The sequence below is a fragment of the Dipteris shenzhenensis genome, chromosome 13, assembly GCF_047967505.1.
Source record: "Dipteris shenzhenensis isolate YYH24624 ecotype China chromosome 13, Dip_SZ_1.0, whole genome shotgun sequence".
In the NCBI taxonomy this organism is placed as follows: domain Eukaryota; kingdom Viridiplantae; phylum Streptophyta; class Polypodiopsida; order Gleicheniales; family Dipteridaceae; genus Dipteris; species Dipteris shenzhenensis.
Genome location: NC_141608.1, coordinates 11,903,494 through 11,920,655, shown reverse-complemented (window position 1 = coordinate 11,920,655; position 17,162 = coordinate 11,903,494). Strand labels below are relative to the sequence as shown.

Genomic DNA, 17,162 nt, shown 5'->3' with positions numbered 1-17,162 from the left:
TCCACCCCGCCTTCCCCCCTTCCCCAGGCCTGGCGGCCAGCCGCCAGCCCCCCCCTACCCCCTTCCTCCCCCGTCGTCCCACCCCCTTCCTCCCCCCTTCCCCCAGGCTGGCGGCGTGGCCGCCAGCCCCCCCCCCTCCCCCCTTTCCCTACCCCCCTCGCACCCCCTTCCCCCTTTCCCGACCCACTCCCCTACCCCCCCCTTCGCCCCTTTCCCGACCCACTCCCTTCCACCACCCCCCTCGCACCCCCTTGCCCCTCGCCCCCCTTCACCCTCGGCCCCTCCGCTCTCGCACCCCACCCCCTTCCCTCTTGACGGGCTGGCGACCGCGGTCGTTAGCCTTCCCCCCCCTCGCACCCCCCCTCTCGCACCCCACCCGCTTCCCTCTCCACGGGCTGGCGACCGCGATCGCCAGCCTTCCCCCCTTGCACCCCCCCTCTCGCACCCCACCCCCTTCCCCCTTCCCCCATTCACCCCCACAGCCCCTTCCCCGCCCCCTCTCCCCCCCTCTCCCCCCTTTGCCTGGGCTGACGGCCGCGGCCGCCAGCCCCCCCCTTCTCAGCCCTCCCCCCCTTCGCGGCCCCCCAACCCCCCCCTCTCGCACCCCCTCCCCCCCTTCACCCCTGCCACCCCCCTTCCCCACCCCCTCTCCCCCCCATCCCCCCTTCCCCTGGGCTGGCGGCCGCGGCCGCCAGCCCCCCCCCCTCTCAGCCCTCCCTCCCCCGATTGTGCATGAAACTAAGGCAAAAACGGTATTTTATGCTTGATCGACAATGCAAAGCATATCCGATGGGCACGGTACTTTGCACACACCTTCAACTAAATGGAGTTGACTTACATGCAAAGTGGCATTCCCATCGCATAAGTGCTTGATAGGATAACACACCTAGCAGCGTGTTTTTTTACGGATGTGCATGACACTAAGGCAAAAAATGGTATTTAATGCTCGATGACCATGCAAAGCATATCCGATGGGCACAATACTTTTCCTATACCTCAACCTAGGTGGTATTGAAATGTTCTCAAAGAGGCACACCCATCCGATAAGTACTTGGTCAGATAACATACCTAAGGGCGTGTTTTTTTGCGGATGTGCATACCACTAGCGAAAAACGGTATATAATGCGTGATCGACCATGCAAATCATATCCGATGGTGACAATACTTTGCACACACCTCAACGTAGTTGAAACGGACTTGCGTGCAAAGTGGAGCCCCCATCCGATAAGTACTTGTTTGAATAACACTCCTAGGACCGTGTTTTTTCTTGGTTGTGCATGACACTAAGGCAAAAAGGGTTTTTTACGCTTGATCGACAATGCAAAGCATATCCGATGGGCACAATACTTTGCACACACCTTCAACTAGGTGGAATTGACTTACATGGAAAGTGGCACGCCCATCCCATAAGTGCTTGATCGGATAACATACCTAGCAGCGTGTTTTTTTATGGATGTGCATGACATTAGAGCAAAAATAGTATTTAATGCTCAATCGACCATGCAAAGGATATCCGATGGGCACAACACTTTCGTACACCTCAACCTAGGTGGTATTGAAATGTGCTCAATGAGGCACACCCATCCGATAAGTACTTGGTCAGATAACACACCTAATGGCGTGTTTTTTTGTGGATGTCCATATCACTAGGGAAAAAATGGTGTACAATGCGTGATCGACCATGCAAAGCATATCCGATGGTAACAATACTTTGCACGCACCTCAACATAGTTGAAACAGACTTGTGTGCAAAGTGGAGCCCCGATCCGATAAGTACTTATTTGAATAACACACCTACGGCCGTGTTTTTATATGGTTGTGCATGACACAAAGGCAAAAACGGTGTTTTATGCTTGATCGACAATGCAAAGCATATCCGATGGCGGTAATAGAGGAAGGTCCAAATCAAGAATCTCAACTGTCAGGGCAGCAGCAATTTTGCAAGACTTCATACATGAAAATGCTTTACCTCAACCCCATATATCTACCAAACTCCCTAACGGTGACGCGATCACTGAAATGCACCTTCCAATGGGCTTGACAAAGCTCAAAGTATTTGACTCTATTGCAGAAAAGCAAAGGCAAAGAGGGGACGCCGTAGCTTCTTCTCATACTTTGTATACTCTTTGGAAGAAGAACTTTGGATATGTTAAAATCCCAAGGAGGCAAAAAATGTCAAAGTGCAATGTCTGTGATGATTTAAAGCGATTGATTCAGAGTGCAACATGTCCAAATCAAAGGGAATTATACAAAAAAAACCAAAAATCTCATCATGACCTTATTCGACATTCTAGACAAAAATATGCATTTTGGAAGGAGCAAGCTATTTCACATCCCGATGACCACATGTTCCTTATTGTAGATGGCATGGATCAGAATACAACAACATTGCCTCGTTTTGTTGCCACTCCACCTAAATTACAAGGAAAGCACTTTCTAAAGACACATCTATGTGGAGTGTTAGTGCATGGAATAAAGTTCTTTGCAGATATATGGATTGATTCCTTGCATCTACATGATAGCAATCAAGTTGTAACATCTATTATGAAGGCAATTCGCAATGTACATGCAGAAAAAGGTCGCCTACCACCGACTTTGAGAATACAAGCTGATAATTGGTGGCGAGAAAATAAGAATGTACTCATGTTTGCATTCTGCTCCATGCTAGTTGCTCATCGAATCTTCAATGAGGTCGAATGTGGATTTTTGTATGTTGGGCATACACATGAGGATATCGATCAGGTTTTTAGCACAGTCTCAAGGGAGCTTAAATGCAAGGATATGGAGACAATAGATGAGTTGGTGAGAAGATGTGGCAGGCAAGTTGGTGGTCGTAAGGAAAGTACAGTATGTGAGAGGCTCGAAAGAATGTATGATTGGAAGATCTTCATTCTACCTTTCATACAAACGGGTGGTGATGCATTGACAGGTCATACCAATCCACACTACTTTCGTTTTTTTTTTTAAAGATGAAAAACCCGTAATGCAATGGCAATAGTATTCTCATGATACAAAATGGGAACCTGAAGAACCTTACAGTCTCTTAACTTCAATTCCTAGCAAGGAAAGGTATCCAACATGGGCTCCTATACAAGAATTCAATGAGAGGTCTAATTGTGAAATGGAAGGATTAAAAGCATTTATTACATACAAAGAAGAAATGCTCCGGAGATATCCTGATTCGAAGCCTACTTGGAGAGAACACACTACCACTGTAATTAACAAGACATGAAATTTAATAAAGGACCTTGAGAGAATGCGAGGCTCAAAGGATGTCAAGGAAGAATGCAATATGTTTTGGCCAAATGTTCATAACGATTTGCGCCCAGCTCCAGTCTTTGAAAATGAATTTGTATCATTACTCCCACGTCCATATTGTGGACCGAAGAAGAGAGAGCTTATGCCACAAGTAGATATAGAGGTCGATTGTTTTGTTGTGGTTCGGCCATCGGATGATGAATATGAGAATGTGAAGTTTTGGGTTGCAAAAGTAGTTGATGTGCAAAGAGATGACCAAGGGAGAGCTACAACATTTACAGCGGTATGGTATGAGCCAAAGGGCAGGAAGGAGAATATGGATAATAACACATTGTATACTAATTGTATAATGAAGGAGTGGGTCCCAAATGATGAAGCGGTCTCTCAAGTTTCGACGGAGACAATCATAGTGTCTTGGCATTCAAGGGTAAAGAAATCAAAGAAGCATATGGGATATGAGGTAGAAGGAAAAATAAAAATACCACAGCAAACTATTTTGCATATACACGAATTTTTAAGGATGCTCGCCATGGAGGAAGTAGAAGGAGACAGCGCAAATGAAGAATGTCCATGATTAAAGCTTTGTATTGAAGTCCATTGAAGGATTTTATTTGGGTACTAGGCAAGGAGCCAATCCAAGACAATTATAATCAGAGTCATCACCTCCTATGTCAAATGAGAGTCAAAATATGCACTGGATGTCACCCAAGGGTCAAGGCTTGCCAAGACAATAGGGAGTTAATGCAGATGGCACCTGGCAAGGGACTATCACATTGAGCAATAAGACAATGGGGAGTCAATGCACCCAAGGGGCAAGGCTTGGCAAGATAACTTGTGGGAGTTAATGCAGATGGCACCTGTATTTTACACTGGATGTCACCCAAGGGTCAAGGCTTGGCAAGACAATAGGGAGTTAATGCAGATGGCACCTGGCAAGGGACTATCGCATTGAGCAATAAGACAATGGGGAGTCAATGCACCCAAGGGGCAAGGCTTGGCAAGACAAGTAGGAGTCAAATTATGCAGATGGCACCTGGCAAGGGATTGTTGTGACATTGAGCAATAAGACAATGGGGAGTCAAATTATGCAAATGGCACGAATTGAGGCTCTTTAAGAGCAACAATTTAAATTGTAAACATATGTTCAATCTATATCATTTTGGATATAAAGACTCTAGCTGAGAGCAACGTCTCTCAATGTAATCATATAATAATAGCTATAATTGCTATTATACCTCTTTGGTTCAATACAAAACTTGGGTCTTATGGCATCATGTCTTTTTTCTATTTATTAAAAGTTTTAAAAATTTTGTGCATATTGCGAGTGACAATGTTATTTTCATGAAATATTTAAGTCTCCTTTCATGGATTTATAAATTTATCACGTCAACGAGAAACGTCAAGGAAAAATATTAAAAATAATTAAATTAACAAATAACTTAGATATAGCTAGAATTTCTAATATAGGATTATTTCAAATTCTTGCATGTTGGTGCAAAAGTATAGATTGAAAAAATAATATTTTTATGTGAATATGATAGTGCCACAAAGTGAACTTTTGATTTGGGAAGAATATTTTCAGAAAGTAAAATTTTGATTTGGGAAGGATATTTTCACAAAGTAAAGTTTTCATTTGGGAAGGATTTTTGGGCTTCGTCCAAAAACAACACAAAAAGTCCAAAATTAATAAAATAGGTGTTTTAGGCTAGCTATCATTGGGTGAGTGTTGAGACTCACCCTTTATGACATTTACTTCTTTCTTTCTACATAAAGGTCTCTTGATGTAATACAAGGCATGCATTCCTTCCGCATACTCGAGCTTCCCATCTCTCGCCTTGCGTTTTGTCTTGTCTATATTATTTCTTGTAATGTTTATGGGCCCACACCTACAATTCCTCTGATCACCAATCCACTCTTTCGTGGTTGTGCACTCTACTCCCTACCCACTCTCTCACCCTGGGTACATGAGAGCTTTTGCAAGCCCTTCTAGGAGCCTGTAGGCTGATGTGGAAAACGGAAGGCAATCAAAAGGCCAAACGTTGCCTGACCCTTGCAAAGAGTGCACACGTAGGTACGGGCAAGCAAGCCGGCAACCAATGAAAGCTATCATCAACCTCACAGAACTCTCCCCAAGTATTTACCCATAAATCTGGTAGAGTGCAACATACTTCAAGCAAGCATGTGCACCTGATTGGGATACCTTTTCGGCAGGTAGCCTTGCAATGGAAATGAAATGGAACACATAACATGAGCCCAACCATTTGGCTTTTATTGCACCCACGATGGGCTTCGATCCCATAGCCCTCTTCAACTCTCGAATGCTCGAATGCCAAGAAGGATCAACCCAACTCTGGCTTATGGAAATGGAAGATCCAAATGGTGCTCGAGGAGAAAGACTTATGGTAGATTGCGGCTGGAGCAAAAAAAGAGCACTGCCCTAGCTTGGCATAATGAGCTTTAGCATAGCAGATTTTGCCACATCATCACCAAAAATCTTGAGCAAATGGTAAATCAAAATCTAGTAGATGAATTCTATTACCGAAAGGACCAGATCTTACATTATGGTGTGTCTATGGAAAACAACTTGAAGAGCCCTTTTAATGATAGGATGGACATCGGGCACCTAGCCTCCTCGACCTCATATACAATGATGTGTGTGCTCTGCTTCTATGCTCTGCTTCAAAACGACCTCCATAGGTGGATCCAAGAATTTTGTGACATTCATTGATGACCATTCGCACTTCATCTTCATTTTCTTTATCATGCAAGCAAAAAGTTCTTGATAAGTTTTGTGAGTTCAAAGCCTTATTGAAAATCAAGTTGGAAGATGCATCAAATTGCAATGGCAAAGACTACTGAAGTCTCACATTAAATCTCTTCTACTAGGAAGTTGCCATCCACTAGAAATAGCAATCCCACACACCCCTAAACAAAATGAAAATTTTGATGAAATACCTTGGGTCACTCTTGAATTGACAAGACGCTTGATTCACCATAAAATTGTTGTGGCTAGAAGTTGCCTTGACTATCATGTAGTGCTAAACTAGATTTTGATGGCCTAGGGTTCCATTAGCAAAAGGACACTCTGCCATCAGGAGCAATTGGGTTTTCAAATTGAAGTACCACCGAAATAGCACAATTTCAAGATTCAAGGCTAGACTTGTTGCATGAGGTTTCACCCAATGTGAAGGTACATATTTTTGGGACACGTTCATGCATGCCTATGGTCCGCATTTCTGCCATCACCTACTTGTTACCTAGGGTACCATCAACCATCTGCACATCCATCTACTTGATGTGTAGACCACATTTCTCCATGTTGATCTAGAAGAAGATATATATCTTCAGCCACCTCTTGGATTCCCTCACCTGTCTAGGACCGCATGCAGACTTTGCAAGGCCCTTAATGGCCTCAAGCAGGCTTCTTATTCATGGTATATCAAGATGTACTTGTATTTCAATCGTTGCAAATTACAACTTTTGCCATAGCAATACAAGTCTATACTTTTGCACTACTCATGATTTCTTTTCAGTGGTTACCCTCAATGTGGATGGCGTTATTGTCCTTTGTAACAACCTGCAATGCTTGAGATTTTCAAATGTGTCGTCCATACCTCCTCCAAACTAAATTATCCTTGATGATTTTGTAGAATTGCATTATTTTTTGGGCATTTAGATCCATTGTGATAGGTTGTGTGGGAAGGCATGGCTTCACCAAGAGTGCTATGTTGAGGTATATGGATCATTGGATAGGTCATCATCCATGTACATATGGTGTCACGTATGCTCATATATTGTACACATGGTTAGATGGATAGGAGGATAGAGGAGTCTAGAAGAGGTCCTAAGTCTTTGTGTGAAGAGTCCTTATGGACTTACTAGGGCAACCCTCTGAGTATTCTATATGTATTCTATCATGTTCATCTTTTGGTATATGAGAGCATATATTTTGTGTATAGCCAAGTGTTGGATATCTCTCATCGCTCGGGGGGGTCACTATATATAAACCCTCTATACCACGTGCGTTCAAGGCATATTTCTAAAATCCCTTATCTGTGTAAAATTTTCATTAATAAATGTACCCCTTTTCTATACAAATCTGTAAATTTTTTCCAAAACTATTTTAAATAGTCCCTTATGTATATTTATTTCTGTAAATTTTAGAAATAAAAAATATCCTTTTGTTGAACTCACGTGATAGGGTTACATATGATGAGTGACCCCCCCGAGTCTCATCGTCTCTAAGGTTTGTGCATTGAGCATTGGACTGTATATCCTCATTTGGATCTATGTGCTATTTCACCTAGCACACAACTCTAAATGAGGATGCATAGAGTAGTAAGGTTCTACTTGGTAGATGAGAGTTTTTGTCAGTATGTCAGAATGCCTAAGTCTAAGTTAGAGTGTTAGATTTTCAAAGTTAGTGAAGACAGACTTTGAAAGGGAGAGGAATGCATGTTAAGTAATGTGTTTTTCCATCCCCAATTCCCCTATCCCCATTGGCTCATTTTTCAAAATCTAGTATTAGGGTTATTGTGAGACTCTTGCCTGGGAGTGTGTGCAAGTCTTGCTAAGTGAAGGCATGTGTCCTTTAGTTATAGGTTTCCCTCTCATTTTGAGTATTGAGAGTTGTTGATTGTTTGCTAAGTGTTTTTGCATTGATATATTGAGTGCTTGCAAGGTTGGCTCTTGAGTGGAGTTTGCCATTATGAGTTGCTAGGTGTGGTGTCATTTCAAGTTTGAAAGGGTGTTTGGAAAGAACTTCAAGCATTAAAAGCCTTAAAGTAGAGCAGGAATTTGGAGAGGAGGCTCCAAAAAAGATAGCTTGAGTGAAAAGAAGCTGAGGCATTCTCAAAAGGAGGCATGGAGCTCGTAGAAGAAGTTTAGCAAAGAGAGCTTAAAAGAGAGATAAAAAATCAGCAAAGAAGCTCTTGAGGCAAGGAATAGCTGCAACCAACAAAGAGATAAGAAGCTTTAAAGTGACCCCATATCTAGTGTCACAAGCAACAAACTAAGAAGCTACAAATAGCATGATGGACGGCCAACAATCTACTACCTTTATGTAGATAACCAAAGCAAGGAGACTCCTATGTAGAGAAAAAGCCTTCAAAAGAAGAAACTTGAGGTCAAGTATAGCAAGAAGAGCCACAAATAGGAGATGCTAGTAGGAGCTCGGCGGCTAAGCACGTAGAGTTACAAACAAGAAGAGTGACAAAAGGCTACAACAGATGCCTACAAGGAGCTGTAGTAGCTAGACTAGCCTGTGAAGGGGTAAGTAGAGGACTAGCACACAAACTGTATAATTTGAACCAGCTACTATGTGGACCTCGTGGACCCGGCCAAGATTGATTAGAAGCTTGAGGTGAAGAAAATGTAGCGATACGGGATGAGTCGCAAATGAGAAGAATAATTGTGTAGAGAAGTCGAGCAAGGCATGCAACAAAGGTGAGCATGAATCTAGAAGGTGTTCCATGGTGGTAGTTGAACTGAGCTACAACAAAGAACTCAGCAAACAATGAGTGTGCAAACTCCCGCCCTACGACAAAACATAGAAGAACCAAGTCCACAAAGGTATTGTTGAATAAAAGGCATGCATGGTTGATAAAACATCCATGTAGAGAAGGTGAAAGAGAAACTGGGCTGTGAAACAGCCACAGGATAAGGAGCAACATAAGCAAACATGAAGGCAATAGCTTAGAGAAAGTTGTATGTAACATGGAGTAAGAGTTTCAGAAATTTAGTAGGAAATTTTCCTTAACTGTGCCATCGTCATTGTTGTTGTAGCACATGCTGGCTGAACGCAAACATCAAGTGTCTATAGATAAATGCATGCAGGAGCTTAAATCTCTTATTCCTACTGTCAAAGAGGTATGGTCCTAGATTGTATTCGGTGACTTCTAGATTTACTTACTATGCATCCTTGCTGGATGGATCATGGCGCACACATGAATGTGGGATCGTGGGCTTGCAACTTCTTTCAAAGGCTTCTATTTTCTTGCATCTCTCATTCTCGTCTACTTTCTTAGATCTATTATTTGGGAAAAGGTGTAACATTAGTTAGGAAAGCGATATCGTACGGTGCGAACAAAAGAGAGAGAATCACTAGATCGGAATACCTCGGTTTGATACTGCGAATTTTCTTCTCCACATCATTTCCTCTAGGAGATAGTCGCAATTCTTTCCAAATTTCTCGGGAATGCTTGAGTTGATTATTTTTTCCTCCTTAGATCAACCATGTCTCCTCTTTAGATTAATGAGTTTAATCCCAAATTTTGCTCTTCTTCTGTGTAATGCAGCCGGACTGCAAGGTTTCCGCACTTGAAAGAACTATTGAGCACCTAAAAGTTCTTCATTCCCAGACTAAGGTTTGTACACCAATCACAAACTAGAAGTAAATTGTCTAAGACGTGTTTCAAATTCTTTCATCTAGATCGTCATGTAAAAAGCTTATAAGTTTACTTGAAATGTTTCTAGCCATTGCCATTTAAAGTTTTTATTATTGCTCTTTTATTACGTAGTCCTCTTACTCAATTCTCATCTGATTAGGAACCCACGATATTGTGCAAAACATATAATTATCAGAATAGGAATTGTGGATGCGCACGAAGATACAAACACATCATAATTTAAAAAAGAAATTTGATAAAAGCTAGCTTGAAAACCATAGCAATTTGACACTTTATTATGGTGTTGTTAACCTGTATAGATACTTTTTGCAGATTTTGAAAGCAGATTTGAGCGATGCAGACATTGACATAGATACAGCCTGCAGTCACATAGATCATACACACAGTGACATAGTACAGGTGAAAGTAGCACGCATGGACACTACAGAGATGGGATGATCCGGATCACTCGAAGAAAATGGATGGCTCCATCGTGTTCATCAAGTGGAAGAACCTCATGCGATAGTGCCAGAAATTACTAGGATCAGGAAGTTTGCAGAGTACCTCCGCTCTCTAGGATCGGGTGACCTTGCAAGGCAAATTCAAGCTGCTTCTGCTCTGGCTTCTGAACCTGAACACGTGGTTTCAGTGTTCCTTAGGGCCATGTTTTCCTTCTTCAGTGATTCCGTTGGTGCACGAGATTTGAAACATTTTGAGGAGTTACTATATCCGACTTCTTTGCCTGTCATCTTCGAAAATAAGACAATCATTCTAGGTCGGGAAACTGCAGAAGGCAACCTGGAATTTGTCTTTCCGAGCTCTGAAAGTATGTGTTCCATCGTTGGAGTTAGCGTTCAGTTTGCAAAGGTACTTGTGAAAGATGAAGTAGAGATTGAGGCATTTGAAGAACATGAGTGGGAAACAATCTGGGAAGGAGTCTTTGATAGTGGTTGCACGTACATGCCTCTTCTCTATAGCAGTCAACAAAGTGGTGTGGAGTCTCATGTGCCTCGCGTATTGACAGGCAAACACGTAGCTGGGGTCGTTGGTGTTGGCTTGAATTTAGTTCATTACCTCAACGTACTGCCATCGCTACCAAATTCTGGTATCCAAAATCCCTCTATGTGGGGGGTAGTGAAGCTTTTTCTGGATAAGCAAGTTGCGTGCGTTCAACATGTTACCGGAGGTAGTGATGGCTCCCGAGGTTGCAATGCTAAGGCGAATGGTGAGTGCAGTGCGTCTTCAAGTAGTGAATGCTCCAAACAAGATGACGACAGTGGGTTGGCGAAACAACTATATCACTTAGATAAGAGACCTAATGGAGATGGGGATGGTGACGGGAACAACAACGGAGCTGATAGGAATAGTCACGATGATCGGCTTGCTAAAAACATTTCAGTTTTCTTTTCGAGAGTGAAAGTTAAACCTGGTTCTGGTGGCAGATTCCTCAATGCAGATCGTCGACAGGTAGACATAAGTGATGAATGTGATTTGGCACAAGTATCTATTACCCCTACTCTTGTATTTTATTTTCAGAGAGAAGATATGCTCAGAACCATTGAGATCACAGTAGATGTAATATGTGATTTGGGAGATGCTGCTCCAAAACCGAAGCGAGAGGAAAATAATCGATTTGGCTGGTATCATGATGATATCAAAATATCAATGGAGTGTACTTCTGAGGGATCTGCTATTATAGAGGGAAATTCAACTCGGACAGAAGATGGAGAGACTGCAAAAGCAAGCCAAAAAAATACCATTATAGAGGGGGAAAACAAGGCGTATGGTGCAAGAATCAACGCCGCAGGCAGGGGCAACGTAGGATTTGCAAGTATTAGCGTGGGAGCAGAAATGCAAGCGTCAGGTTCCACCTCACGATCAAACAATTTCGAGCAAGCTATTGAGATTCCTTTGAGACAAGACAACGGTGGTTGGAGCATTCAGAACACGCTTGTGATGAAGAAAGCTAGATTGAGTTATCGTGCCTTTTTTCCATTTTGTGTGCTAGATAACGTAGTGTTAGATGAACGCGATCGTCTACAATTTTTGGCTTATGGAATTTGCAACAGTTTCAGCAAGAGCGTGTCAGACATCTGGAATCCCTTGGATTATTCGTCAGCAGTCCCTTATGTCTTTCAAGCTGAGAGAAAACTCATTGAGAAAACATTCGGGGCACCTAATGTCACATCACCAAACGGATCCATCTTTACAAGAAAAAGAACTAGAAATACAAAAGGAGAAGTTAAGGAGTCCTTAAAAGTACAAAAGCACGAGGTTGAGCTTTGGGTGAACCATGCCATGACTCACTTGGATAACAAGGCTCATGAAGTAGGTCCTTTGCAGAGACGTGTGCCCAACATCATGGCCATGCCACAAGAAGATGGACTTGGAGCACGATTAGAGATGCTTTCTTTTGATGACTAATATTGACCACTTAAGTTTTCTTGTAGTATAAAAATAATGTTGAGTACTTTAAGTCTTCTTGTAGCTAAAAAAATATTTGTGAACTAGTACCACTATGGTATCTCCCCAATGTCATTCTCAAAGCTTTCAAATAACTACACATGTCAAAAAAACCACACATGGTGATGTATAGATAGTCAACCTCCAATTTGAAATAGATGGACCTTCCATATTTGTACGCCATTAGCGTTTCAATTAATAGGCATTTTTTATGACATGGACTTCTTATTTACCACTTAGGCCAAGAGGAGAAAACACACACAGACACATAGGTTTGTTATGCCCGAGGGTAAGGGGTGAAATTCTACCCATGTCATGAGATTCATCCAGTGTCTCATGGTTAGAGCATGACTAGGATGGGTAGGGACCCACCTATGTCAGGTCTTAAGGTTAAGATCATAGGTTGCCTTTAATTTCAAGGAATAAATTTTAGGTTTTATTTATATATCTCAATATTTGAGTGCTTTTTAGGGAATTTTAAAATCAAGCCTTAGCATTGCTTTTAATTGGGAAAAACAATTTCTATAGCATTTCATGCATACGTATGTGTGGCATATATACTATGTTTAATAAACATTAGATACTTTTAAAAATAAAAAACATTTTTTAAAAACCTTTAAATGCCTAAGGTGTGTACGCGCGTGCGTGCATGTGTGCAACCCAGATAGTAAGACCACATGTTGGAGAGTATGCCCACCATGTGGAACTTACTCCCCACCTAAAAGTATGCTTCAAAACATGTATTTCTATGGTAAGTGTCAAAAGTGATTAAAAAAGAAGCCAACACTAGATGTGTAACCCAATTCAAGAGTAGGGTGGAACCAATGTTTTTGCACATAAAAAGTAATGGTTCCACAAAATAGATTTAATAGAAGTTAGTAAGGATAATCACAAAATGACTAAGAAATACCAATGCTTAAAGAATTATCCAATGGATGTGAATTAGCTATATGGCACTAGTCCGGACCAAAGGCTAGTTGGGAAATCAATGTGTGTGTTTAGAATTTATAGTCCCATCAATAAATGAGCCATACAATTAATTCCATCATTTGGATTAAAAGGTATATATGAGACTGGGACAAAAACATTTGAGACATCTAAGTTAAGAATTGCAACAAATTGAGAGTTTACAAAAATTCCAACAAAATTGTGAATTTATAATAATATTGAGCTCAAAAAAGGAACACAATGTTGGAACAAGGTGTCGAATCCATCGCGTAGTCTAGGTTCCAAGGTCAGGGTCCACTTACCTGCCACCATCGAGACAAAACAATGTGTTAGAACATCACAACAAGACAAAGCACCCACAACATGTTTCCTTAACTTTAAAAAAAATTTATGGGGCATCTATTTGCGTGTCTATTGGCACATCTACAAACCCACATCTATAGGCACGTCTATATACAGACGTGCTTTTGAACACTCTGGTAGAAATTTAAAAAAAACAAAAAGATGCGTACATAGACGCGCTTATAGATGCTCTACAGAATCTTTTTTTTTAATAAAAGCAGAATTTTGTGTGGTTGAAAAGAATGATGTGTATGTTGTGTATGCTATGTAGTTACAAGAATCCCATTTCCACGTTGTGCAATTCAATTCTTACAGCCAACCGCATTTTAATTAGCACGATTGCAAGCATGTCTATAGCCGACGATTACAATTCCAAATAAAACATTACAACTCCAAAATGTTTCGTTCACAAGGCATTCATTGATAGAACGTTGCACAAGGAAATTGAAAGCCAAAAAAATAAAAGGAGTGTATATTAATTCATAGCTCAAAAAGTGCTTGTATGTACATATAGCACGAAGCCAAACCACATCCTGTGGCTTCAAGTACAAAAAATAAGAGGAGTGTATATACAAAAGAGGCACGAAGCCAAGCTAGTGGCTTCAAGTACAAAAAAGAGTAGCTAGTACTACTTCTACGACTAATCTAAGTTCTCTGTATCCTCGCTCCCTTCTTTGCTCCCTTCTTCCTCCTGATCAACCGTAGGGCCCTGTGAACGAGGGACAACATGTATCAATGTATGAAAAATCAAATCTTTATTTAACATTATTTAATTACTTTTAAATACCTAGGGGGTGCTGCAGTAGCCCAAATATACTGCTCCTCAGTAATCAACCCGTCATCATAGAAGTGCCTCCATGTATCTCCTCTACGATGGTGGCGGTGGTAGGCTGTCTCGATAGGAGTAGGGTACCTGCCCACGATATCAAGCTGCAAGATGACACAATTTGCGGAGGGGTTAGTACAAAGAAACAACCTCCTAATAAACTACATAAACAATATAATTTGAGATCGATACTTACAAATTGGGCCTCCCAGGATTCAACATTCCCTGCTCCAAAATGCATGTTTCCATATTGCTCCATTTGGATCCTTCGTGCCTCCACGTCCTGTAAACTGGGGTCCACGCCTTTGCTACCTTCATTGTGCATCCCCCACTGCTCTCCTTGCTACTATGCCTGCTACCCTGTCATGTCGAGCTAGTATGCTGGCCACTCGTAGCTAGAGAAGCGACTCTCGACTGCACGAGAGTACGTTGGCCACTCGTAGCTAGAGAAGCAACTCTCGACAGCACGGGAGTACGCCGGTGGCTCTGTGAGGCAGAAGGACCTCCTGACCACAGGGGGGAGAAGGGGCTCAGCTCTGTAGTCGGCTAGGCTGTCTCAACTCCACTAGGGTAATCTCAGCTCGTGTGGGGTTGGGGTGGTTTGGAGTCTGTACTGCCGACTCCTAGGGGGTATTTGTAGTACCCGTCATGTATGTGTAACTCCCCAACAGTGGGAGGGTGCCCCAAAATGTCATATAACTCCCAAAAGATGGCATCCCGAAGATCAAGTGAGGCTAAAGAGCTTCCTGGCCACATGATGAACTGAAGAAAAGAAAAGAAGAAGATTACCATTGAGCATGCCCTTGTCTCACGAGATGCAAAAGAAAAAATAGAGTGATAGCATGACATTGAGCAAGCATTTGACAGAAGTCTGTATCTGCTTGCTCAATGTTAGGCTATTGAAGCTTCACGTGGGAAAAAAGAGAGAAGGAAAGAGACAAAAAGAGAGGAGAAAAAAGAAAGGAGATAAGAGAGAAAAAGAGAGGAGAAAAGAGAAGGAAAGAGAGGAGAGGAGAGGAAAAGAGAGGAGAAAAAGAGAGAAAAAGAGAGGAGAAAAAGGAGGAAAGAGAGGAGAAAAAATAGAGAAAAAGAGAGGAGATAAGAGAGAAAAAGAGAGGAGATAAGAGAGAAAAAGAGAGAAAGTGAAAAGAGAAAAAGTGGGGATAAAAGAGAGAGAAAGAGAGAAGGAAAGAGAGGAGAAAAGAGAGGAAAATAGATGAAAAGAGAGGAGAGAAAAGAGAGAAAAAGAGAGATGAAAAGAGACGAAAAGAGAGGATAAAAGAGAGAAGGAAAAAGAGAGAAAAGGTGAGGATAAAAGAGAGAAAAAGAGAGAAGGAAAGAGAGGAGAAAAGAGAGGAGAAGAAGAGAGAAAAAGAGAGAAGGAAAGAGATGAGAAAAGAGATGAGAAAGGAGAGGAAAAGAGAGGAGAAAAAGAGAGAAAAAGAGAGGAGTAAAAGGAGAAAAGAGAGGAGAAAAAATAGAGAAAAAGAGAGGAGACAAGAGAAAAAGAGAGGAGAAAAAGAGAGAAAAAGAGAGGAGAAAAAGGAGAAAAGAGAGGAGAAAAAATAGAGAAAAAGAGAGGAGATAAGAGAGAAAGTGAAAAGAGAGGAAGTGGGGATAAAAGAGAGAAAAAGAGAGAAGGAAAGAAAGGAGAAAAGAGAGGAGAAAAAGAGAGAAAAAGAGAGAAGGAAAGAGATGAGAAAAGAGACAAAAAGAGAGGAAAAGAGAGGAGAAAAATGTTGGGATATCTCAAGGTGTATGCCTCAGGCACACCTTGGTTTCTATGTGTGAGTGCTAAAGGCACAGTTAGGTGCCCACAAGCACAGTTAGGTGGTGGAGAGCCACATAGGATGATTGAGAGAATCTAGGAGCAGATTGAGGAGATGATTGTGGAGCTATGAAGTCATCAGTGATGTCAGTGAGCATGTATGAGGTGCCTACTTAAGGACCTCACTCTTCTTCATTCCAAAAAAGTGCAAGTATTCTGAGTTTGTGTTCACTCTACTCTTTCCTTTCAGTTTACCAACATGGTATCAGAGCCCTTTGATCCCCCTTGAGCCCATTTCTACCACATCATCATCTTCTTCTTCATCTTCTTCTTTCCCATTTTCCTCCTTCTTCCCAAAATCTTTGAGAGCCTGGTTCTCTGCCTACAAATGACCATTGCCCAAACCCTCTGAGCTGCAAACTCCTCTAGTATGGGCAAACTTCCAGCTACAAGCTTTCTGGGAAATTGCGATTGTACGTGAAATGCCAACACTTACACTGATCGACAAAAATTCAGGCAATTCCGTCTATGTACCTGTCCATCTGCACATTCCTTTCAGCCCGTGTTGGAGGAGACTGAGGGCAAGCTGCTGCTGAAATCTGAGCAACAATGGCTGCATATTCAAGGAGAAATCAGTGAAAAACTAGTCGACTTTGAAGGGGCAAGCTATGGCGCCCTGACGCGTTTTTGCGCCTCTTCTTCCCAGAGGACCTTCTGTGGTATATCAGCTCTCTTTTCCCTCAGAAACCCCCTTTTCCTTTTCTCTGAAGAGTAAGCTACAAGCCCTCCAAGTTCAGTCTTTTGGTTTTGACAGTTTTGATAAGTTTTTGAAGAAGATGCTACATACATGAGATGCTATTCTAGCATTTCTGGTTTTTTGAAACTTTCAATAACAGCAGTAAAAGTGTGGTTTCAATTGTGCTTTGAATTGCTATACCTGGTTTTGATTGGAAAGCTTTCATTTAGCCACCTCTGTGAAGCATATAAGTGAAAGTATCATTGATTGAATATTGGTCACAAGACTTTGCTACATTAAATGCTTATATTTTGAAGCATTTCAATTGTTATTCTAAGCCTTGTAAGAGAGAAGACACTGCCCAATACCTGGGTTAGACCCTCTCATGGCTTGCTTATGCAAAATATGTGAAAAGCCTAAACATAAAGCAATGTC

At 41.8% G+C, this 17,162-nt stretch overlaps 1 protein-coding gene across 3 annotated transcripts in view; it reads left to right on the top strand.

Annotated features, from left to right (window-relative positions):
• Nucleotides 1–12,243, top strand: part of LOC147895025 (uncharacterized) — a 30,138-nt gene extending 17,895 nt beyond the window's left edge. The window contains exons 2-3 of one of the 3 annotated variants that reach the window (XM_087384055.1): nt 9,555–9,623; nt 9,978–12,243. In XM_087384055.1, the coding sequence (XP_087240181.1) occupies nt 10,308–12,068 (1,761 nt within the window). In that variant the 5' untranslated portion in view covers nt 9,555–9,623; nt 9,978–10,307 and the 3' untranslated portion in view covers nt 12,069–12,243. Of the gene's footprint in view, nt 1–9,516; nt 9,624–9,964 lie in introns of those variants that run through there. The other 2 variants (XM_087384053.1, XM_087384054.1) reach the window with 2 other exon arrangements.
• The last annotated feature ends 4,919 nt before the right edge of the window (nt 12,244–17,162 follow it).